This window comes from Haliotis cracherodii, unplaced genomic scaffold (assembly GCF_022045235.1).
Source record: "Haliotis cracherodii isolate W230 unplaced genomic scaffold, xgHalCrac1.p SCAF_25, whole genome shotgun sequence".
Taxonomy (NCBI): domain Eukaryota; kingdom Metazoa; phylum Mollusca; class Gastropoda; order Lepetellida; family Haliotidae; genus Haliotis; species Haliotis cracherodii.
In genome coordinates, this window is record NW_027266281.1 from 9,934,482 (window position 1) to 9,960,551 (window position 26,070).

The following is a 26,070-nucleotide window of genomic DNA, read 5'->3' on the forward strand; positions in this document are numbered from 1 at the left end:
CCATGTACCTTGTACGAAGTGGTAATCCACTAGGAAATGTCAGTTGTCCTAGACTAGAAGATGTATGCTAATTTCAAACATTCAATAAAACTACTTTTACCATGAATTATGCTCGTTATGGATTCATGTTGTTCTATAATAAGGGTATGATAATGTTACAAACGGATGGAAGACAGTACAATTGCAGTCAAACTTTGCAACTTCGACATTACATAAATATGTTTATAATATTGTACCAGTATATAGCTTTCAAAAGGTGGTGTAACAACTTAATGACTTGGCATCAAAAATTAAAAAAAACACCTTCACCTGTCAGGAGTTTCAGCTACAATTAGAGGATTCACCATGCACATAGTCTGCTGAATTTCATGCGGGCCTGTGGGAGGATTGCACGTAAATCCCCTACTTTGAGAAAGGCCGGTCGAAAGATAGATTTCCCCCATGATATCACACAATGCGCCTCATCAACAATAATATGACTGATCTCAAATTTGAATATGGGGTGAGGATAATAGGACACAGTACACTAAGACATGTTTATTTATAGAAAACATTAAACAAAATGTGCAATAAAATAACAACTACAACAAGGCGATTTTGGTCTTCCCTTACGACCATATCAAAGTCAAAGAGAATTAAGCCTCCTGACCACGTCAAGGTATCGCCCTTTCAGGAGGTTTAAATAGCAGTAATTTCAAAACATGAAACACATATAATTTCCACCAATAGCTTGTTTGATGAGAAACTGTATCACACAAGATGTAAACAACTATAAGGAGAATACACTACAATTCCTGTCAGGTTTATCGGTTCCTGACTGACAACTGACAACCATGGGACCGTTCGTAAAGGTATGTGTCCTTTTCTTTACCTTTAAAATAATTTTGACAACCAGTGCGGTACTATGGTTCAGACGTGTATTTATAGTCTCAGTGGACAGTGTTTTATGATTACGGAGTATGCTTTACTCGTTATTGGTCAGTATCGATCAATCTACGGCCAGAAATGCGCTTGTCAATAAGCGTATAATAAAAAAAACCCGCCTTGGATATCGAATGTAAACAAACCGGCAAGATGGCGAGTGACGCTCCTTTTCTCTACTTACATATAGGGGGTATATATTTTTATTTACTGACCAATAACGAGTTCCTGTGAGTTTCCCGCAATATCCAAGTACACATGATCTCGTTACGTCATATGATGACGTCACGTAGGGATGCGATGTCTGAGTAAACTATGATGGCTTCCTTCCATGTTCTGTTGTGTTTGGCGTGCATACTCCCGAGCATAAATGTGTGAATACATGACAGTTTTGGCGACGAGGATGGGATCCCTAAAGAGGGGATACCTAAGGGAGTATTTTGGAACTGTTTACTTAATGTGGTAATTCAGGAAAAGTGACAGAACGAACACATCAGCTACGGCTTTGCGTGATTGCGCGCCATGTGACATTCGTTCTTTCGGAAGGAAAATAGTGAAGCCAGTTGTAATATTGTAATATCACACATTCCTAGGTTGGACAGTAACCTATTTCACGTTAAATGACCAGTGTTAGTGCTAAGTAACACGACCCAAGTTTATCGAAGAGACAAACTGGGCTGTACCAAATTGTCCGGATTTTAAAGCGGAAGGGACAAGTCACGTGATCCAAGATGGCCGCGCCCATGGTAGGACCGATGAGCGAGTTTACCCCCGGCAAAGAAGACTGGGAAAGCTACCAGAAACGACTAGAAATATGGATGAAGGCTAACAAATTCAAGACAGAAGATCGTGCAAACGTATTCTTGGCAACTATCGGACCAAGTGCCTTTGAACTGTTAGTGTCTATGTTTTCGCCGACCGACATCGCCGATGTTCAGTACAACGATCTTATTGATCTCATTGAAACGTTACTACAAACCAGTACGCAATGTTATTTGGGAACGGCAAGCTTTCACGGAACGGAAACAGAATCAAGTTGATTCAATACAAAAATATATTCTTGAACTTAAGAGACTTAGCAGACTTTGCAACTTTGGCCATACACTTAGTGAACGTTTGAGGGATCGTTTAGTAGGTGGTGTTCGGAGTGAAGCTGTACAGACGAAGCTCTTAACACAGAGAGAGTTGACATGAAAGAAAGCTTGTGATATTGCAGTCTCAATGGAAATTGCAGACAATGATACTAGATCATTCCACACACTGGGATTAGCTGGTACTTCAACTGATGGTAAGATCAACAGGCTCAAGACAGGTAACTATGGGAACAAGCATGGGAAGAGAAAACCAGAAAGAAAGCCATGTTTTAGGTGTAATCTCACAAATCATGACCCAGATGACTGTTACTATAAGAATAAGAAGTGCAATAAGTGCAAGAAATTGGGACATAGAGAAAGAGCTTGTAGAAGTATAGGGGCAAAGAATCAGAGAACTGGCTATCGTAAGAATACTGGGAAGGCACACTTGTTAGAAGAAACTGCAGAGATCTCAGATTCAGATACAGGGGCTGATAATTTGTATGCAATATTTTCTATGGATCACAATGAGAAATCTAATGATGGATTCAAGGTACCTCTTACCATAGAAGGAAAGGATGTTGCATTGTCCCTTGACAAGGCTGCTAGTCATTCTATCATAGGAGAAGAGATGTACAAGAGACATTTCGATAAGATGCCCTCATCTTCCACAAAAGTGACCCTTCACGATTAATCAGAAAAGGTAATACCATTATTTGGAGAAGCCAAGGTAACCGTGGTATACAATGAGAAAGAATTCACCCTACCATTACTTGTTGCAAGGGGACGCAGGGCACCTGTATTCGGAAGAAACTGGATGTCAGTCATGAAGTTAGACTGGGGAAAGTTACGTGCAGTAACTGAACAGTGTACCTCACTGAAAGAAGAACTGAAAGACAAGTACAGTTCAGTATTCCAAGGTAGGGGTATTATCCAGACCTTTAAAGCAGATATCAAGATTAAAGCAGATGCCAACCTGAAGTTCTTTAAAGCACGTCCGGTACCTTACGCCCTAAGAAACAGAGCTTCACAGACTTGAACGGGAAGGAATCATAAAAAAGGTTGAGAAATGTGATGCGACGCCGGTGGTGGTAGTTCCGAAAGCAAATATGACGGTGAGACTATGTGGGGATTATAAGGTGACAGTCAATCCGGTACTGAAGGATATTGTGTACCCCCTGCCAACAGCAGAAGATTTATTCGCAAAGATGGGCGGAGCCATAGTCTTCACGAAGTTGGACTTGTCAAATGCATACATTCAGCTAGAGCTTACAGATCGGTCAAAACCACTACTAGTGATCAACACCCATAAAGGCCTCTACGAATATCAAAGACTTCCGTTTGGAATAGCCACTGCTCCTTCTATTTCGGTCTATAATGGTTCAAGTATTACAAGGCATACCTAGAGTTGAGTCATTGCAAGATGATATATTGATAGGGACTGTGACAGATGACCAGCATGACAAGGTGCTTCATGAAGTGCTGAAACGTCTGGATACCTATGGCATTAAAGTGAACTTAGACAAGTGCAAGTTCAAGGTACCCAAAGTGGAATATCTGGGACACTGCATCGATGGGGATGGACTACATCCACTTGAAGGCAAGATAAAGGCCATTGCTGTAGTTCCACATCCAGAAAACGTCACACAGCTAAGAGCTTTCTTGTGAATGATCAATTATTATGGCAGATTATTGGGAAAGATGTCCACGATTCTAGCACCCCCCTACTCACTCTTGAAGGCTGACACTCCTTGGAAATGAACAAGAAGATGCTTTCCAAAAGTGCAAGACTATGTTGTGTAGTGAAAGTGTTCTTGTCCACTATGACTTGAACAAGCCATTAACTTTGGCATGTGATGCATCAGCATATGGTTTTGGATGTGTGCTATCTCATGGGATGAATGATGGAACTGAAAGACCAGTTGCTTTTTCCTCTAGAACCCTCTCACCAAGTGAGAAAAATTATGCCCAAATAGAAAAAGAAGCACTTGTGATCATATATGGAGTCAAGAAGATTCACATCTATGTACATCTATGGAAGGAAGTTTGTCTTTATCACTGACCACAAACCACTTACCACTCTGTTAGGTCCCAAGAATTGCATACCTACACTGGCAGCAGCACGTGTACAACGATGGGCTCTCATTCTGATGGCACATGACTATGAGATACGATATCGAAGATCAAAGGATCATGCTAACGCAGATGGACTCTCTAGACTTCCTGGAAACGATGACCCATAAACTATTGAAGCCAAGAGCAAATATGACGGTGAGACTATGTGGGGATTATAAGGTGACAGTCAATCCGGTACTGAAGGATATTGTGTACCCCCTGCCAACAGCAGAAGATTTATTCGCAAAGATGGGCGGAGCCATAGTCTTCACGAAGTTGGACTTGTCAAATGCATACATTCAGCTAGAGCTTACAGATCGGTCAAAACCACTACTAGTGATCAACACCCATAAAGGCCTCTACGAATATCAAAGACTTCCGTTTGGAATAGCCACTGCTCCTTCTATTTCGGTCTATAATGGTTCAAGTATTACAAGGCATACCTAGAGTTGAGTCATTGCAAGATGATATATTGATAGGGACTGTGACAGATGACCAGCATGACAAGGTGCTTCATGAAGTGCTGAAACGTCTGGATACCTATGGCATTAAAGTGAACTTAGACAAGTGCAAGTTCAAGGTACCCAAAGTGGAATATCTGGGACACTGCATCGATGGGGATGGACTACATCCACTTGAAGGCAAGATAAAGGCCATTGCTGTAGTTCCACATCCAGAAAACGTCACACAGCTAAGAGCTTTCTTGTGAATGATCAATTATTATGGCAGATTATTGGGAAAGATGTCCACGATTCTAGCACCCCCCTACTCACTCTTGAAGGCTGACACTCCTTGGAAATGAACAAGAAGATGCTTTCCAAAAGTGCAAGACTATGTTGTGTAGTGAAAGTGTTCTTGTCCACTATGACTTGAACAAGCCATTAACTTTGGCATGTGATGCATCAGCATATGGTGTTGGATGTGTGCTATCTCATGGGATGAATGATGGAACTGAAAGACCAGTTGCTTTTTCCTCAAGAACCCTCTCACCAAGTGAGAAAAATTATGCCCAAATAGAAAAAGAAGCACTTGTGATCATATATGGAGTCAAGAAGATTCACATCTAAGTACATCTATGGAAGGAAGTTTGTCTTTATCACTGACCACAAACCACTTACCACTCTGTTAGGTCCCAAGAATTGCATACCTACACTGGCAGCAGCACGTGTACAACGATGGGCTCTCATTCTGATGGCACATGACTATGAGATACGATATCGAAGATCAAAGGATCATGCTAACGCAGATGGACTCTCTAGACTTCCTGGAAACGATGACCCATAAACTATTGAAGCCAAGATCAACTACTTCTCAAATGTGATCAACTTGCCTGTCTCAGCAACAGAATAGCACAAGCAACTAGGAAAGATCCTGTATTGGCTCGTGTGATGGACTATACCATGCGTGGTTGGCCAAGTTATGTTGCAGATGAGGGACTTGCACCATTCTTCAGACGGAAAGACGAACTGTCTGTGGATCAAGATTGTTTGTTATGGGGACTCATTGTTATCATTCCAAAGAGCTATCAAGACTATGTGTTGAATGAACTACACAGTGAGCATATGGGCATCTTCAAGATGAAGGCACGCGCTCGAAGCTATGTGTGGTACCCAGGTCTTGATCATGACATCGAAATGACAGCTAAAATTTGTACTGTATGGCAAAGTCTACAAAATGACCCACCAGTGGCTCCTCTTCACCCTTGGAAGTATCCTCAGAGAATATGGGAAAGAGTGCATGTGGACTTTGCTTAATTTCAAAGTCAGCATTATTTTGTGCTGATAGATAGTCGTTTGAAATGGATTGAAGCTATTCTCATGACCTCCACGACAGCTGAGAAGACTATAGAGACATTGAGAAATATATTTTTTTCATATGGCTTACCCGAAGAGTTAGCGTCGTATAATGGGCCGCAGTTCACAGCTGAAATCAAACATTCCCTCAGTCCACCCTACAACCCTTCATCAAACGGTGCAGCAGAAAGATCTGTTCAAGTTATTAAATCTGCTCTGAAGAAACACATGATCTCCGTCAAACTCGACAATGGAGACAAGTCAACAAAGAAACACTTGGAAAATTTCTTATTGACTTACAGGTCAACTCCTCATTCCAGACAGACACCTGCTGATCTTTTTCTTGGAAGACAAGTTCGCACAAGACTTTCACTTGAAACCAGACCTGCGGAAAACTGTGGAAGCAGCTCAAGAAAAACTGAAGCAATTTCACGACAATTCCATCATACTCAGACACTTGAAGTGAATGAATCCTGCAGAGTTAGAAATTACAGAGAATCACAAGGTGAGAAATGGATTCCTGGAAGAGAAGATAAACGCTTAGTTCAACAACGTTATCTTGTTCAAACTGGAGCAAGAACCAGATATGTGCATGTTAACCAGATGCTACCTTCAGTGGGACATGCAGATGAAGAACTGAGACTGTCATTACCAAATGCATTTCCTTCGTTACCGGTAACAACTGGTAATACCATTCCTAGAGAGGAGGAGACTACTCAACGCAAGCTACAACCAGAGTTAAAGCCAGCCAGCAACCTTGAATCAAGGGAGAGAACTCTTGATAAACCTGTGACTTCAACAAACGGTGAAAAGAGACGCTATCCACAGAGAAGACGAAAACAAGTGCAAAGACTTGATCTTTGAACATTGTGACTTTAATGAGGACAGTTCAGGCATCTCGCATGAATTATCAATTCACCAATTATTCAAGCTCAGAATTTACAAGTTTTAAAAGTTGTGTTAATTCCAGTTATCAAAGTTATAATGAAATGGACTTTATTATTCAGAAGCCTAACATTACACCAAGATCGTAGTACACCTCCCGATGGACTGTAGAAGTATTATTATTGTTATATACATATCAATATTATTGATGGACTCTAATCTTTAATATAATCATAAGGTAAATGTTTAGAGGGGAGGATTGTAGTGTATTCTCCTTATAGTTGTTTACATCTTGTGTGATACAGTTTCCCGCAATATCCAAGTACACATGATCTCGTTACGTCATATGATGACGTCATGTAGGGATGCGATGTCTGAGTAAACTATGATGGCTTCCTTCCATGTTCCATGTTCTGTGGCGTACATACTCCCGAGCATAAATGTGTGAATACATGACAGGAATGACAAATAACCGATCATTTTATTCTGAAATAAGTAAACATTTACGACTGTAAACAGCGGTGACAACCAAGTGTTGTAGTTTACTTGGTACCGTCTACAGAGTTAGCTTTGGCGGTCGCGCATTTCGAAAGCAGAACTAGTTCACGAGTAACGGCATGTCACCGGAAATGCTGGCACCGGAAGTAGCGCTTCGCGAGACTTACGGGCCCTATTTTACACTCTTTTCGAGACAGTGTGTATGCGTTAGGTTTATCGACTATCGCACTTTTCAAGGGAGACAACGAAAAGTCGGACCGGGCCGGGCCAGCGGGTAATACTAAAAATGGATTGCAGAATAATAAAACGAAACGTGCACATCTAGGCAGATCTCAATTGTCCAGAAACGTACAGTTTTGCTCATTGAATTGAGTTTGAATCAAAATGCATCTTCAGCAATGTAATAAACTGATAATAATAAATACATACCGAGAGTCCATACCGAAAAGTCAGTGTCTTGACTGTGTCTTTTCTGTGATGAGAAGGTTTCTCACCGACCTTAGCGTGTAGGGGTATGATCATGGGCAGGAAATGACAGTGTTTTGACTACTTTTCTTTCATTAATTAACGTGTTTAGCATTCCTGATTAACCTTTACTAATTCATGTTAAACCAACACAGGACGTTTTCTGCAAGTGGATATTCGCGAATGTCATAGGGCTGACAAGACACGTGTTAATAACTGTCAAAGCGCTTCTATAATTACAACACATACTTTACATCTATAGACTAGTATTATACCTACCTATATAACACTTAAGTGTCTCAAATTGGCCAAATTGGTGTCACATTTACACAGACGGATCCTCAGATCCGATCTCCAAACACACAGGTTTCGGAGTCCACATCACACAACCAACTAAAGCCATACAATCCTACCGATTCCCAAACAATCAATCAATATTCACGGCCGAACTAATGGGCATGGCCTCAGCCCTTCATAATGAACAATCTAAAAAACAACAAAAAATCCTAATACTCGCTCAGTGGACTACATCCCCTCCAAAATAAAAACACCTAAACTAATAAATCAAATACTAAAAAGCTCAAACGATTTAACTAAGGCAAGCAAAAAAATAGTATTCATTTGGATCCCCGCCCACGTAGGAATATACAAGCAAGATAAAGCAGCTAAACTATCCCTCAAAATCCCAGAAATAAGCTTAAACTTACCCATCTCAAAATCAGAAATGAAAAGTGTAAACAAGCAAAAAATCACCCAAAAATAGCATACTGAGTAACCTATATCTAAACTCAAATAGCCAAATCAAAAAAGTACTCAGCAAACCACCAACCATACCAAAAATTCTCCATCCATCTTAAAAAATGGCCGAGTAATCACTCAACTCCAAACAGGACACACAAACCTAAATAACCACCTACTTATTTAAAAAAAACAAACACTACAGGTAGCTGCCCACACTGCAAACAATTAGAAACCCCAGAACACGCACTCATCCACTGCACACACTACCTAACACATCGAACCGCATTACAAACCACCCTTAGTCTAAACAAGGCTCTCACTCTAGAAGCAATACTAAACCCACAAAATAAACTAGAAAACTTCAAGGCCTTAGGCGTATTCTTAATCAAAACGGAACTAATAAAACGCATCTAAAAACACAATAATCTACTAAATCTAAATCACATAAACAAACAAACATCCACAATACCCAGCTCCCTTAGTACTCCTCCCCAACCCTATCGGCATTTATTCCAAATCTATATAAGCAACCCCTAAGGCCCCCTCTTGGGTTGCACACACCACTTTCGCCCCTTTCGGAAACGCATTAAATGGCCGGACCGGGCCCGTGTGCGAAATACGCATCAGTCGGAAAGCGCACGTTAAATCTCCAAAGTAAGTAAGTAAGTCAAAGTAAAGCCCTTTTCCCTCTACATTCTCAACATAGTCCCTATCAGAAGTGTTTGGCTTGTGTTGGGTCCGACTTGGCCCGAGCGGTCAAAATCAACTTTTACGCATTGTTGTGCTTCCATTTCTTCGTCAACAACCACAGGGTATTGTGTTCCAGCATGACAAAGCTAGGCGACATACTGCTAACATTGTGCAAAACTTTCTTAATGTCAACAATTTCCATGTGTTGCCCTGGCCAGCTCGCTCACCGGACCTTAATCCCATAGAGCACCTTTGGGATTTCATGGACAGGCAAATTCGACGACGACAACAACCTCCAACCACCAGGAATGAACTCATCCAGGCCCTCCACGAAGAATGGCGACGCATCCCACGTGACGTCATCAGGCGACTGACAAATTCAGTTCGTAGGAGAGTGTTTGCCTGCATTCAAGCCAATGGAGGTCACACACGCTACTAGGGTGACACAAACACCATCTATAGTCATTTTGTGCCGAGCTAGTCATTTGCACGTGTAATGAAAAACTGTTTTGCATACCCCACCTGAACATTACCAGCCTTATTTAATTCGCTTGTCATGTTATTGTTATGACTTTCTGCCTAAGGTTGTGGTAAATATTCATGTTTACAATGTAGTTTATTCTGATCGTTATGTTTTGGTGTTGTTTCGCTATCGAACTTCAAATAGACTGCCAAGTTTCTTTTGGACGGAAGTTTACATCATCACCATGGCCTTTCTGTATTGATAGTTTTGCCCAGGATCTGTTCTTTCCTCACATACCATACCGTTAGGGTGACATAAATAGTCATTATTTTGGTGGTTTTCGTTTATTTTAGTGATACTGTTGAGCGTTGATGAAAATTCAATAAGCTTTCCATATATCTACAACACATGGTATGGGTTCCTATAGGGGTCGCGGGCCGCTAATGCATTATGATCGGAAATTACGTTTGAGTGAGTGAGTGAGTGAGTTGGATTTTACGCCACTTTTAGCAATATTCCAGCATTATCACAATGGGGGACACCAGAAATGCGCTTCACACATTGTACCCATGTGGGAATCGAACCTGGGCCTTCAGCGTGACGAGCGAACGCTTCAACCTCCATCGCCCCAAATTACGTTTGAACCCGGTTTGGACGTACAGAGGATATTTATGGACAATTTAAATTGGCCCTGTAGCAGTTGACAAGAGTATCTCATCAGGATGTTGATAATGCATAACATCAGGCAAACCATACGTAAAATTAACCAGAGGGTAAAACAACTTGATGCCTGGTGATTCAAGGATTATCTGCACATAATTTTAACCTGATGATATCTCAGCTAAATCAAGTCTTGATCAAGTTCAAAATTCGTACATCAACACTGTGCATAAAGGTGTGTACATTGGCAAAGATGTGGCATCATTAACACTTTATATCTGAGAGAATTGACACAAAATCGGTGTTTTATGTGAATTTCAATAATAATTCAATTCAATATGTTTCAGAATATTTATCTCCCGATATGGGTTATGGCAAATATACTGAACAGCATTGAAAACGCACCACCATGAAAATGGATGTATTTTTATCCGGGCTTAAGTCATATGAAAATATATACTCTTCAAAAAAAAGAAACTTGACACTGACTTTCAAAATGTAATATAAATGTTATTGTTTCAAAATAGGACACAGAACTTATAATTGAAACACTGTTTGAAGATCAATGTACACAATGTTCAAAACATTAATCGTGTCACCTAGACAGACACACGTACACGATACAGTTAATGTCACAGGGGTACAGAAAATGTCAGGTTGTGCCCACCACGTGCATCAATCACCGCTTGACAGCGACGTGCCATAGATGCAATCAAGTTGTCAATAACACGCTGTTGGATGTGCTGCCATTCATGCTGAAGTGCATCAAGAAGCGCCAGAAGTGTTTGGGGCGGTGGATTCCTTCTGCGAACGCGTCGATCCAACTCGTCCCACAGATGCTCAATCGGGGACAAATCTGGTGACCGGACTGGCCAAGGTAATGTCTGGATGGTGTTGTGCTGACAAACACGTGCAATATGCGGTCGAGCGTTGCTCTGCCGGAACTGTCCGCCATGAACGTTGACATGAGGAAGAACGTAAGGCTGTAGGATCAAGTCTCTGTAACGCACACCTGTCAATGCTCCTGCCACATGCACGAGAGGCGTCCTACTGCCGTGATGAATTCCGGCCCATACCATGACACTCCCGCCACCAAATGGGACAACCAGCTGCACACATTGGGGGTCGTAACGTTCACCCCGACGTCTGTAGACACGTGCGCGCCCATCAGCACGTGTGAGTAGAAAACGGGACTCGTCAGTAAAGAGTACATTTCTCCACCTTGCACGTGCCCATCTAACCCTCTGTTGGCACCAAAGCAGACGGTCCGCCAGATGACGTGGGGTCAATACATGACGTCGAACAGGTCTTCGTGCAAAAAGTCCAGCCTCCCTCAGTCTGTTGCGTACCGTTTGATCTGATAGTCTGCGTACCCCAGGGATCTGTGTGGTTGTAGACGTGGCTATGGTAGTGCGGTCTCGGAGTCGTCGCAGCCGGATGTATCGATCTTGTGCTTGGGTTGTCACCCTTGGTCTTCCTGACCTTGGTCTGTCGTCAACTCTGTTGGTGTTGTTGTATCGGGTCCACAGTGCGGAGATTGTCTGTCTGGATACGCCAAAGCGCCTGGCCACTTCTTGCTGAGTTGCTCCAGCTTGTAATCTCCCATTGGCGTTGTTCCGTTGAGCTGCATTCAGTCTTGGCATTCTGTCACCGCCTCTACTGCCGTTATAAGGACTGTATAAACAGCCGTTGATGTGGATTTTTATACACATTCATGCCTATATGCAGGATCCTGTGCTGCACGTTTTTTACAGGCGGTTGCGTTTGGATGAAGCTGTAAAATTGATCCCCAAACGCTACGTTTATGTGCTTTGCATGTGTTTTCACGAATTACAGACACATCATCTTTCTGTTTGAGTTATTTGGTTCTCATTTAATGTAATTATTTTAGATATTTGGCAAAAAGTGGTTTTACATCTATGTCAAGTTTCTTTTTTGAAGAGTATATAAGTGAATGAGTAAGGGAGGAGGGAGTGACATGGATTGGGGCGGCATCAGTCATAACCATCGAACAGAGCTCCATGTTTGTCGTGGAAGAGTTAATGCCCTTTACTACAGGAATAACATATTGGCAAATCACGTCATCCCATTCTTTCATCAGCACCAGGATATGCACACCTTCCAGCAAGATAATGCAAGAGCGCACACAGCACGTGTTTCAACACAGCATCTAGCGAACGATAATGTCCCTCTGCTTCCATGGCCAGTCCTGTCACCCGATCTATCGCCAATTGAACATCTATGAGATTACCTGGGTCAGCGCCTCTCACGTCGTCCGCAAGTACAGAACCTGAGAGAACTTGAAGATACACTACGTCAAGAGTGGAATGCCCCAGAACACTATTCGCAGACTGATTCGATCAATGAGAAGACGTTGCATGGCCTGTGTTGCTGTCAATGGCGGACATACCAGATATTGACTTTTCATTTTAACCCCATGTGTCTTCCTTACACTGATGAGGTAAATGTAATTACTGTGTGGTATTCCTGTTTCCTTTGTCGTCTTTCTTTATAATCCGTCTATGTCTGTTCTAATCAAAATCGGTCATCGTTCAAGTTGTTTTTAAGTTGTCAAGATTTATTGCTGGTGCGTTTTCAATGCTGTTCAGTATAGTTGCCAAATTCAAACTACAACATTTCTGAAATATACTATTTTTAACTATATCATACTTTTCACGCCCGGCTACATTCTCCAACCCAACATTGAGAAAAATATTGTGCCATTCAGATTGGCGAAATGGGTACCGCATTAATATAATTACGTTGGTTCTCTACATTCTGCAACACAGACGGGTTCAGTTCACAATGTCCTGAAACATGAAGTGTTTCAGATTTGCGGGCGTTAAACCCAACTCACTCACTGACATTAAGTTTTCAATGCCGGGAAATTTTAAGATGTAAAATACAGAGAGTAATATAGAGAAACTGCACAAGATGAAGATACACATCGCATGAGTGAAGAACACAATTCCCTTTTCAATGATTGACAATGCTCTGAAATTATGTAATGATTTAATTTCCATTCGAAATTATAAGCTGATGGCTTAAAAAAAGTAACTGAAAAGTCAATGAATATTGCTGATTGGGAATTGAGCCTGATTATGTTCGTGAGTGGACATAAATTGGAAATTCGAATACTGAAAACTGAAAAAATGCTCACAATCACGACCTTGATTCAAATTCCTCATTCACAAATTTCGTACCCCAGGCCTCAAATGGTTCAAATGGCGGTTTCATAACTTGCAGCGGTTTGAACTCGCCGGCTTCTGATTACGGAAGATGCCACATTTTTAGTCTTCATAAAATCCACTCATCCACTCAAGGCAAAAAAACATTACGTTGGTTTTACTTAAGGAGGTTTCGCAGACTTATTTATTGATCAAAGTGACTTGCAAACTGTGGTAAGAAGCCGTTTCGTGTATCTCTATCCCAACCTTCAACATCAGCAAATCCTAAAATCTATACACCGTCCATGCACAGTATTATCACGGATATGGTGAACATGTGTTGCGTTGTAGCCAAGGTATGTTTTTTTTATGCTACGCCACACTCAGCAATATTCCAGCTACACGACGGCTGCCTGTAAAAACATCGAGTCTGGGCCAGGCAATTCAGTGACTGAAAGCACAAGCAACGCTGTCGGTGACAGCACACATTCAAGTCAGTGACCCTATCGAAACAAAGCATGGAGTGTGATTTTGTACCCGGGTCCTCGCAGGGTACATATACGCAAAGTCATAGAGGGTGGCCAGACAGTAATATATTTCCACAGCTTTAGGTCGAACGGGAAGTGACCTACTTTGAAAGGGAAATATTCGAGCGAAACTAAACTGTTTTGATGCTTGACACACAAATCACAAAGTTAGTGATCTGTCAGTATTCACCCAACACAGTGGTGTGACTATGTTTCTGGTTTACATTGTGTTTGGAGGGTTATATGTGTGTGGTATGTATCTATTTACTGAAAACGAACTTAATATTTCTATCAACTATTAACAAAGTTTTAATGGCGATTATTTGTTTTGTGTGCAGGTCTTGCTTCCGTGACTACAGAAAACAGTCACACTGTCACACGTGCTGGCTACGATGTTAACATAACCATGAACCCAGCTAATGTCAGCTTCCCATATAAAGTATGGGTGAATGGTTCGGTAGCTGTGGGACTGTTACTGGTCGTGCCTAAGTCACAGAGTGTGGAGGTACTCACAAGCAGTCACATCGGCTACACGACCAGGGTCAGATACACAAGGGAGGCCCCACCATCACAGACCGGACATTTGAGGTTTACCATCTACAATGTTACTGTACAGGACGCTGGTTCTTACTACTGTCAAGGAACCAATTATCAGATGGTACCTGGATGTAGGCAGATCCTCGTTGTATCACGTAAGTAGTATCTGGGGTTAACAGAATAATGTTTCAAGAAAAAAATGTGCAAAAAAAATGCAATGCAGTAAATGATCACAAGCATAAAGAAATATCCTTGCATACGTATATATTGCTATTGTCATTGGTAGTAGAACCATAGAGTTGTGTAGGAAACTTAAATATTAAATCACCAAAAGGATTAGCAACATAAGGGTGGGAGCCGGTCATTAATTCCTGTTATAGCTACGGAGCACGGACAGTTTCATGATATGGGGAAATAAACTCAACAGGTCATTCATGGTAATGAGATTCGAATGCTACAGTAATAAAAACATCACAACATTATAGTAAAACTTTGTTTATTTACATTTTTGTTACGGTCCCAGTACTGTGGTTTAATATGTAAAATAATAATAATTTCAACAGGAAAGCCGACCACAGCCAGCGTCACAGGACCTATCTCAGCTATATCAGGTGAGAATGTCACTCTGACGTGCTCCTCCTCCTCCCGGAGTCTGCCCCCGGACCATCCCCAACTGAACATGACCTACAACTGGAGGAGGAACAGGACTCTGCTGGAATCTGGTGACGGGTCTCACACAGGCGGAGATGTCCTGACAATAACCCACATCAGCAGAGAGAACCGGGGAGACATCTACACCTGCCAGGCTGTGGAGGAGGGGCTGGAGTCTGACTGGAGTCACGGACATGTACTGGATGTTCACTGTGAGTAAGCACTTGCCTTGTTTAAGGTATGAGAACGAAGTATATCTTATCTTTGCAACTGTTGTTCTCAACGACAGCTTTGTAACAGCAGTATTTGTTGAAGTAATGTGTGAATTAAGAATCTTTATGTCCTGAATTATGTTGGCGGACCGGATAAAAGACACCATATTATTAAAATATGTTGGCGGACCAGATAGAAGACACCATATTAATAAAGTATGTTGGCGGACTGGATCGGAATTAAAGATACTGTAGCTAAAATGAGTCGTGCAGAGTTTCAGCTCCATGGACCCAACAGTTTCAGTTTCTTAATATCGAAAATACATGATCACTCTGAAAATACACATTAACAGCACTTTAGCTCACCTGGATATGGTGTTAAGAGTTTTAGATATCAACAAAGACACACTCAACACTCAGCAAAATTACAAAGGAACTAAAGTATATAGATTGAACGAAATATGATTTCATGAAAAGAAGATGCACACATGCTTAAGTTCATTAAGTTCAATCAAGGAGACGGTGGTTTCAGAATGGAACTGTTTTAAGAAGCATTTGTTTCCCAGTACTGATTTCAAATACTGATAGTTTACAATATGGTAAATTGCTGTTCCTAGAATATCTATAGCTCGTGTTGAAATTCTCGGAAGAAAAGATATACTCTAAACGGATTTCTCGGTGGCTTAGTTACTATCCTAAATCGTCTTCCGAATCGTCTTGTAAACCTTTCCAAACACGACTCATCTCTAAGATCTGATAGAAATCTTGTCACTGAACATGTGGCGTCAATGACGCAAGCACGTGACTCAATGACGTCGTGCTCTTCCTTTAACGCTTGTGATTAGCTTGGAGGCAATCACTTGTTCGATCATTGTGTGTTCGTCCTAAATAAGCGTTGCGTGATACTGATCTGGACGTCTAACCTGTCTTCACAGTATACTACGATCACGCCGCCCTTACACATTCTCGCATTACGAATGCAAATACCGTAGCCAAATGAACCTTTATTAGATCATTTGCAGTGTTTCTGATTAGATCTCTAACCTAATATTGACTTGCCATTTGTGCGCTACTGTCATTATTTCTCGCCAAATGTACTCCCGTTTCAAGGAAACAATTTCCCACAACACTGATACCTGTTTTCTGCAATCCTTGTCTGAGAAAACCCTCCGCTTCAATACATTCTACGTTGAAAAATTCCTTACAGGCGCCATTGAATATGAACGCTTTATGCACTGTTAATCACCAATTAACAATTAAACAATTTCAGTGTGAAATTAGATAATGGGCCTCATCCGAGTGAGTGAGTGAGTGAGTGAGTTAGGTTTAACGCCGCTTTTAACATTATTCCAGTTATATAACGGCGTGTCAGCTTAATTCGGGAGGAAAGCCCGAAGTGATGCAGGTCTAAGACATTTACCACTTTGGTGAAACCCACGAGCACGGGTATGGGCCTCGTCCGACGTCCGTTGTCCACAGGTCGGTCCGTCTGTTAGCAATGAAACTTTCTCTACTCCAAATTAATTGGACATATCAATTTCATGTTCATATACCAGATTCTACATCCATTTTCTACTTAGAGGCTCGACAAATTCAAATGTCCATCGCAGCAGTACATATTCATATTTAGGTAAAAATCTAATCTTAGTGCCAATCTCCTCTCCTCAGAAACACTTCAGAGGATCCGTCTTAAACATAAGTGAGTGAGTATGGTTTTACGCCGCTTTTAGCAATACTACAGCAATATCACGGCGGGGGACACCAGAAACATGACATAAGATCCAGTCATTGCACATGTCACAACGAAAACATTTGTTGACTATCCAATTGTGTCTGTCACATACGTCCTGCACCAGCATACTCATAAGCAACCCTAAATATTTAGAACTGATCATACTGTAATAGGATGAGTTGACTGTCAAGGTCAAGGTCAATATTGAAATCATCATGCAAAGTTTGGTTAACCTCAATATTTTATGATCGGGTATTCCCAAAACTAGAAATACTGACCTTAATTGATCGTGAAAATTACAGCGTTTCCTCTTTCTCAACCCTTCACTGTAACTCTCCTTTTCATCACTCCTTCACAGTCCCACCTTGCATGGTATTGTCCACTCCGTCACATTTCCAGTAGTTACACACGTACATATCACAGAAACAAACTGCACATGTTTATCTTGCTATTCACACATATATTACAAAACCAAACTGTACGCGTACATCACAGTATTCAGGATCAGTATGAACCGTTATCACGTTCAGTAGCATTTTCCGTTGTTAGCTGGTGATACAGTGTGGAACTACTGACCATAGTACATCAAACATTCCAGATGGACCTGACCAGATACAGTTTAACCCCGCAAGTGACAGGCTAAAGGCAGAAGAAGGGAAACCTATCACAGTGAGATGTTCTGCTGACTGTCACCCCGCCTGCACTGTGACCTGGTGGGACACATCCAGACAGAGGGTGATCACGGGACAGAGGGAGGCTGTGCTGTATATACCAGCTGTAGACAGATCTGTGTCTGGACAGTACACGTGTCACGCCAACAACATACATGGGATGTCATCACGGAGCCTGACGCTGGACGTTTCCTGTAAGACTTCTACAACATTAGCGATAGACTTTAGTAACAGAATCAGTGGCATGCAAGCATTCACTTGGATAAACAAACCATGACTGATAACATGTTCAGTCATCTCAGCTGACGTAAATGCCGTTGTTGCGAGTGATTATTGAAACGAGTATGTCATTATGCATTATTTAAATTACCATGTGACACATAAATATTCAACCTTTTTTCGTGTGAAACATAGCTTATTCAGTATAAGGCTACCGATAAGCACAACAAGAAAGAACACCACACCCGACAAAACATGTGCAGACACAGAATAGCTCTGGTATGATATATTCCGTGGATCAGCCATTCCGAGGACCACCCACTCCCATTCATTTAACAATATGGATGAAGCGCCGAACACCCCCCACCCCACCACCACACACCCAACCCCACCCCCACACACAAACAAACAAACAAACAAACAAACACAATCCTAGAAGTTATCTCTCCAAGGGAAAATAAGATCAGAAACATAATAAACTGCAAGTATTGCATTTTGAATGTTCAAGCTCTAGGAGTTGGCGTCGCTTCGACCGTCCCTGTGGCTGCTGTCTCTTCTGTCCTGATCGTCACCACCGCTGTGGTCGTAATATTTCTTGTTCGTAGAAAACAGACACGTGAAGGTAATACTGTGTGGTGTGAGTGTTAATCACATTAACTATTCTGACATAACATTTTCAAATATGGATCTCACTTCATTAACGTTGCTAAATAACGTGTTGCGGTTTCTATATTATTACCAGTAAATGTGGCAGTATATTTCAGGAGAAAGACGTTAAAAACAAATATTTAGATAGTGTAAAGAGTTATCGCGTTCGGTTTCGAATATATGTTACAAGTTTCAAATCTACGTTCGAAAGCTCTATATCAAACACTCTAGGTTTATCTTTTTAATGAATACATGAATGAACTGGTTGTTTGCACACCAACCAGGCATTGTTGGCCGTTGTTCACATGAGTGACCATTCATCAAGATATCAGAAACCGCCCTTCAGTTTCGTTAACTACGAATGAGTCCTGTATTCAGCTGAGTGATTCATGTCAACAAAACAATTATTTTTCCTGACCGTAAATTACGGGTAAGGGTAGACAAGGGTTTAAAATTCTTCCTGGAGTCTACTGTAATCACGGTATGTGGTGTGTACAACTAAGTGTGTGTGTCATCACGCGGGAAAAGTTCGAGTCTCAATATTAAAGTAAAATCAAGGAAATGAAAAAAGATTATCAATACGATATAAGCGAAACAAGGTCGGCATTGTTGTTTTCACTATTTAATGGGATGAATAGCTGTTTAAGGTTGTTGTTGTTATTGTTGTTGTTGTTAACTGCATACCATACCATCAGAACAACATGAAAATGACGGTTTTGGTGAGGGTAGTGTGTGTCTGGGTTTGGAGGGTGGCTGTAATGATCATCGTTGTTATTAATATTACTGGGTCTAATCAGTTATTTAGGTACCTTCCTTGTCGTTGACTTCCCTGTCCTCGATGGCCATTATTAGTAATCACAAGGATCAAAACCAAGTCTGTGTGAGGAAAGTGAGTCTGACACCAGCGTTTAAGGAAGAGTATTACAACTGAAATTATATGCATAACCTTTCACTCTCGTAAATACAGTAGGTCAGACACGATGTTAAGAATGGCATAAAATAAATATATATGATAATTTCACAGGTATGCAATGCAATTATCAATTAGTCTTTCTGTTATTTATCTTCAAATATGTATCCATAATTACCTAAAGACATTTCTAACTTTCAGAGAGGGGATACATTCATAACCGGTGAGTACATGCTGTCCATCATGTCACTGACCTTGCATAGTCAGATGAATAAACTATATATATACAGTTAAACTGATAGTGTATCACAGATTATCTGATGACTTGTTTGCCTTGATTAGTTCTTTCTGCTTTAATCATTTTGAATTCCTTTCCCTCAGCGTGGTCACATATACCCGGGACGAGGAAACAGACGGAAGCTACCAGGAAATAGAAGGTTGGTGTCTTAAATAATAATTAGTCATTCAACGCCATTGCAATTATATCGGATTACGCTTCTTAAATTTTACAGGGTATTCGCGAGTCATTACATGAATAATGTGATAAACCCTTTTTTGAAAACAGTTCGTATTCTTTGATTTGGATAACTTTTAATGGACATACTGTTAAGTCATAACTTATCACTAAAATTAATTTGTTTCTGTCATCAAGTTGTGATGTCTGAGAAACGTTAAGCACTGATTCACCATTTAAAATCACGAGTCACGATCGTTTACCTCCTTGCAGCTTTTAATCGCGAAAGAGGAAAAGAGTCACATATCACAGCATACTTCAACCTATTTACCATTAGGTTCAAGGTATGCAATGACAAGGAGTCATCTGTTATTCATCTTGCATTTTGTATACATAATCACCTGCCCAACGTTGTAACTTTCAGAAGGAGGACACATTCAAAATCGGTGAGTATCTGCCATCAACCTTCAAGGGAAATGAATAAAACGTTACTCTACGCAATGATATGGCCCTGCGTGGCCATAACGGCGAAACTATATATAAGCTGTTTAACACGATGTGACTTGAAAATGTATCACAGCTTATCTGTAGGCTAACTTGTCTCTTATTTTAATCTTTTTTTTAATATTCATTGTCACCAGCGTGGTCTCATTTGCCCGGGATGAGGACAAAGATGGGAGCTATCAGGAAATAGAAGGTTGGTGTCTTTAGGTTGTCTACCGGTTTGATGGTGTAATGGCCAGGGCCCACTTGCACAAAGCGATCTTAGCGCTAAAATGATCGTTACTCCCATACTTTAACATTGGCTTACGATAGTCTTAGTTCTAAGATTGCTTTGTGCAAGTGGGCCCTGATCTAACGACTTATTGTAAGTCAACCTATCTCCCGTCTAAAGCCGAAATGCTAAGACCAGGGCCCACTTGAAACAAAGCGATCTTAGCGCTAAAATGATCGTAACTACCATACTTTAACGTAGTCTTACGATAGTCTTAGCGCTAAGATTGCTTTGTGCAAGTGGGCCCAGGAGTCAAATCATCAAGGATAGCATACTGTAAAAAAACGAGAGGAAAAGAATTATCATTTGCTTAACGGCATTCATAGAATGCCACTGGACATTATATAATGAGAGAAACACTAACGGGTAATAAATAACGTTGCTTCATATAAAGTTCACTAAAAATTAATTTATTCTGAATTTAAATAATTCATCTTTCAATACATATCCATGAAGACATATCATCGTCTTTAATGTCATGATTCACAATTACACATGAATTTTCATGCACGGCACACAATTGGGATATATGTTGGGGGCATTATACTCACATACAACTTTTTTAAGGTAAACAGTTCACAATGAATGTTTAGCGGTCCGGTGCTCATAAAATTAACGTCCACGTGCCATGGGTAAGCCGCGAACAAGAATGGCGCAAAACGAAGTTGGGAGACACTTAAATGTTCACTGAAACATAATATTATTTCTATTGGGACGTTGTCTACAGCATCGCAACACTAATGTCACGTGTGACTTCACGTCAACAAAACAAGCAATTCAGTTTGTGTATCGACAGAATCGATACCAAACTGCCACATGAACTGCTCGGACAATTCTTTGGTTGAGACCAATTAGTGCCCAGCCGGTTCAGGGAGCACAATCTTTGCTGGACATTTGGAACAACATCCCAAGGCTGTATTCAATCATCTGGCGTCTTCAAGGCATCGTCGCTGCCTCGCATGCATCAACGCAAATGATGGTCACACCCCATTGTTAATTGAGTGGTTACAGCACCCCTCTTTTAGGGCGTATTTCTCTGTCTCCTTTCCCAATAATGGGTTTTGTGAATGAATTTGTTATTATAAAACATTGGTCAGACGAATGTCCAAACAATATTCAATTTTTAATCACGTAACATTCACATCATTTCATATGAAGCACAGTTACATTTTCCCACTAGTATACATATATGCGAACGTTCTTATCTATTTGTGAAAGGGTTTTATAGATGTAACTGTTCCGCATTTTAGGTAAATATATTTAAACAAATGTTTTATTATACTTTTATGAGAAAGGATTACCTGATTACCTATAATGCACACAAATCCCTTGATTATTCATTGTGATATTTAGATCAAACAATAACAATTATACAATAACTATCATAAAATAGGTTAAATAGTCTCCATATATCAGCAGACATCACGAAGTCGTATTATTTTAAAAGCCATAATATGATCTCTTGATGACACCTTTAAAGATATTAGTGAGCCATCGTGAATCATAACCTGGGTTATGTAATAAGCCATGTTCGAGAAACGGATAGTTGTATTGGTCATACACGTTGTCATTTCCTTCGGCATTAATCCCTTATGTTTGAGATATGTCACTGCACGGTAAATATTTACCTGTGAAGTATCATATTGACTATACATGTGTGTAACTTTTGTCTTACACAAGAAGAGGCGAACGTAGACGACATCGCCCCTCTTGTAGCTGTCTACTCTGTTATGCTCACGGCTGTGGCGGTTGTGGTGACAGCAGTTGCTATTCTTGTCTGCAAGGACGTAAAAGGTAAGGAAACAAATTACTCTCTTACAAGTCAATCAACCTTATGTTCACCTTTTGCCAAGTATCTAGAAACGCTGCAGTGTTTTTTGGTGAAAATATATGTTTTACGCGACGTTTCATTCGTTAAAGAATTTGACACGTACAACGTTTCTTTACTTTCAGATGGTCACAGCAGAAGGTACATAATTTTGTATTGTTGCAGGTGAAATACTTGAGTTGTGTGTTATAAATGGGGAACTTCATATCGTTTGAAAAAACCCACCGATATTTCTCCTGTTTCTATTTAATGTGTGAAGCAACATACTTCAAGTCAACATTCTTCAAGACATTGATAATACAATAGTTAAATAAAACTATGGCTGTATTGTCATTTGTATCTGGTGATGGTAATTACTCAAATCAATTTATGTTTTTTACTGAAGGGTGGGGAAATGTTAAAGGTGTGCTTGTTTTAAGTCGGAGGTGGATAATTTGTTAGTAACAATAAGGTTTCCCTTCATATAACAGGTTGTATTGCCAGCCGTATTTAAACAACATACATGTATCCTTCACTGTCTGTGCAAGTCAATTTCATATGTAAGGTACAATTATTTGTGAATAAGTTTTACGTTGTAATTATAGATGTGGTGAATATCTCACTGTGGTGGGCGAGAGATTATCCTGTGACATCAGTGATGCACCTTGTGCTGCCATCAACGACGAGGATGCCTTATCCTTGCAGGATTATGAGCGACTACTGAGGGAACAGTTCCACATCTACACATGTCTCAACCCTTCAGCTTCCTCCACAGAGGACCACAGTACCAGGTGAAGCCTTGTATGAGGGAACAGTTCCACATCTACACGTCTCTCCACCCTTCAGCTTCCTCCACAGAGGACCACCGTACCAGGTGCAGGCTAATGTGAGGGAACAGTTCCACATCCACACGTCTGTCCATCCTTCAGCTCCCTCTACAGAGGACCACAGTACACGGTACAGCCTCATGTGAGGGAACAGCCAAAGGGAAACGTTTACCCCGATGTGCTATGCAAGGAAAGCTTCGAGGCCCTGACGTTTCATATGCATGGTTTCGATATATCAAGCGGAGGATAACATTGACATTAACATATATGCAATATTATCGCTTTTAACAGTATTATAGAACACGTCAGACTACGTTCATTTCATATGGAAATGTGATTAAGTGAAACCACATTATGTATGACGCATTACCCGCAAATCACACCAGAAGCTGAAATGGCGACGATGTTTCCGCTTTACATTGTGGCCGGAAGACTATATGTGTGTGGAATATATCTGTCTTCGTCAACAACACTTGGCATTATATATAGTTGTTCTATTGTTGTTGATTTCTTGAATAGATTCGCACCTTTCTGTCAACTGTCAATATGCATTAATCAATAGGTTTGTATGATGAGTATTTGATTTGCGGGCAGGTCTGGCCTCCGTAATAGCTGACTACCCACACACTGCCACACGTGCTGGCTACGATGATAACATAACCATGAACCCAGCTAATGCAATGTACTTATATTACGTATGGAGGAATGGTTCAGAAGTTGTAAGACTGGTCGTGCCTAAGTAACAGAGTGTAGAGGTACAAGTATATTCCGCCGGCCACAACGTAAAACAGAACCATAGCCCTCACTGTAGTGAGTTAATACTGCCAGATATGGTTTGTGATTTGTTTGTAAAGCCGCACAATATTCAGTTTCGCTCCATAATATTTCCTTATAAAAGTTGGTCATTTCCCGTTGTACGTGATGTTGGGGAAATGTATTGTTCGACACCGTACATATATTTGTGTAGACCTTACCTGTGGACCCGGGTAAGATTAAGTTACCCAATCACTCTATTGTTTGTTTGGAGAGGCTCAGTGTCTTGACTGATTGACAGCGCAGATCGGTGTTTGTGCTTTCAGTCACAGGTTTGCCTGGCCCAGACTGAATTATTTTCAAGCAATCATGATGCAGCAGGAATATTTCTGACTGTGTCGTTAGAAAAGTATAAAATAGATATGAATTGTTATGGCATTTATACTCTCGTTTCGTGTTCAGATTTGGGGTGAGGGGGGCACGGGTGGCTCAGTCGGATAGGGCGCCGCGATTCGCTGTGCAGAGTTGCGTGCCCTTGGCATGCTAGAAACCTAGGATTGTGGGTTCTAATCCCGATTATGTTTCTAGGTTTGTCAGCACCATACCCGTGCTCGTGGGTTTCACCGAAGGGGTAAACGTCTGAGACCTGCATCGCCTCAACAAAACTGTAATACTGTTAAAAGCAGGGTTAAACCCAACTCACTCACTTACTTGTGGTCAGATTGGTGCTTGGGGACTTAAGGTGTATGGATCTTGTTTGACCGAACGTATCACAAATACAATGAAGTTATAAACCTGCTCACTTTGACATTATCAATGGAGCTTCGGCCTTCGTCTTACGCCCTTTCGGTAGGTATCAGAGGGTGATTATGTATAACATGTTTAATATAAACGCAGTATATGGTACAGGTCCCTGAAACGAGAAACAATTGAACGGCGTTAAACATTTTACATTAATAACAAAGTAAGGTAAAGTACCACCATGGCAGCTGTCTGTTGAGGGAGTGTTGCATGTCCAATTCTGTGTACCACATGTTCCTCATAATCATGATATTTTTTAACATACGCACTATATATGTCCAGTGGGGTTTTCAACATGATTTGCTGACGTTGAATGTTAAGTTAGAAAAATATGACTTATCATTAAATTTTGTATCAATCCCCATAAAGCAAAGCTACGGGTTTTTATAACAGTTTGCACTTCGGTTTAATGAATACAGTCAACCAAACTTCCTTAAATAAACCCAATCTAATGTGTGTTTTTTTATTAACATGGCTTGAGTGGATGCATACAGACTCGCTAGCGTACACAATGAAAAAGATATACTCAACACCAAAAGTTCCTGTGACACGAATATTTTAGTTTATTTTTCAAACAAGTAAAGTTTGGTTTTCAATATTGTAGTACATGTATGAAATCAAGTCACAAAAACGCAACTACTACAGAAAAGCATGTATTCCATACAAAATTTGACTTTTATGCAGGCCCCATGCATTTCACTAGAAAGAATGGGTATAAAAACATAACGGGATTCCATATGCATTGTTTAGCACCGTGCTGAGACAACAACCACTCAGAAAAACAACAACATTACGCAATTATTCAGCATTATGAAATGCCATGCCTGTCCGAAAATGAGTGTCTGCGAGCCATTGGTATGCTTGAAGCAGGATCGAGTCAACGTGATGTTGCAAGACAATTTAACGTCCACAGAAACACCATTTGGTGTTTATGGCAACGTTGGCAACAGACGAATGCAGTCAGACACCATCCTCGGAGTGGCAGGCCACGCGTAACCAATAATTGACAAGACAACTGGATTCGAACAACACACCTACAAAATCGATTCCAGCCAGCATCAGTGACTGCAAGAAG

The 26,070-nt window shown here is 40.8% G+C and overlaps 1 protein-coding gene across 1 annotated transcript; it reads left to right on the forward strand.

Moving 5' to 3' along the window:
* Nucleotides 1-14,207: 14,207 nt before the first annotated feature.
* On the forward strand, nt 14,208-23,409 carry LOC139472886 (sialic acid-binding Ig-like lectin 10). Its single transcript, XM_071255351.1, has 12 exons — nt 14,208-14,250; nt 14,337-14,690; nt 15,099-15,398; nt 17,729-18,040; nt 18,529-18,642; nt 19,780-19,801; nt 19,960-20,015; nt 20,457-20,478; nt 20,674-20,729; nt 22,488-22,601; nt 22,761-22,776; nt 23,220-23,409. The coding sequence occupies exons 1-12, from the start codon at nt 14,208-14,210 to the stop codon at nt 23,407-23,409; spliced, it is 1,599 nt and encodes a 532-aa protein (XP_071111452.1).
* Nucleotides 23,410-26,070: the final 2,661 nt, after the last annotated feature.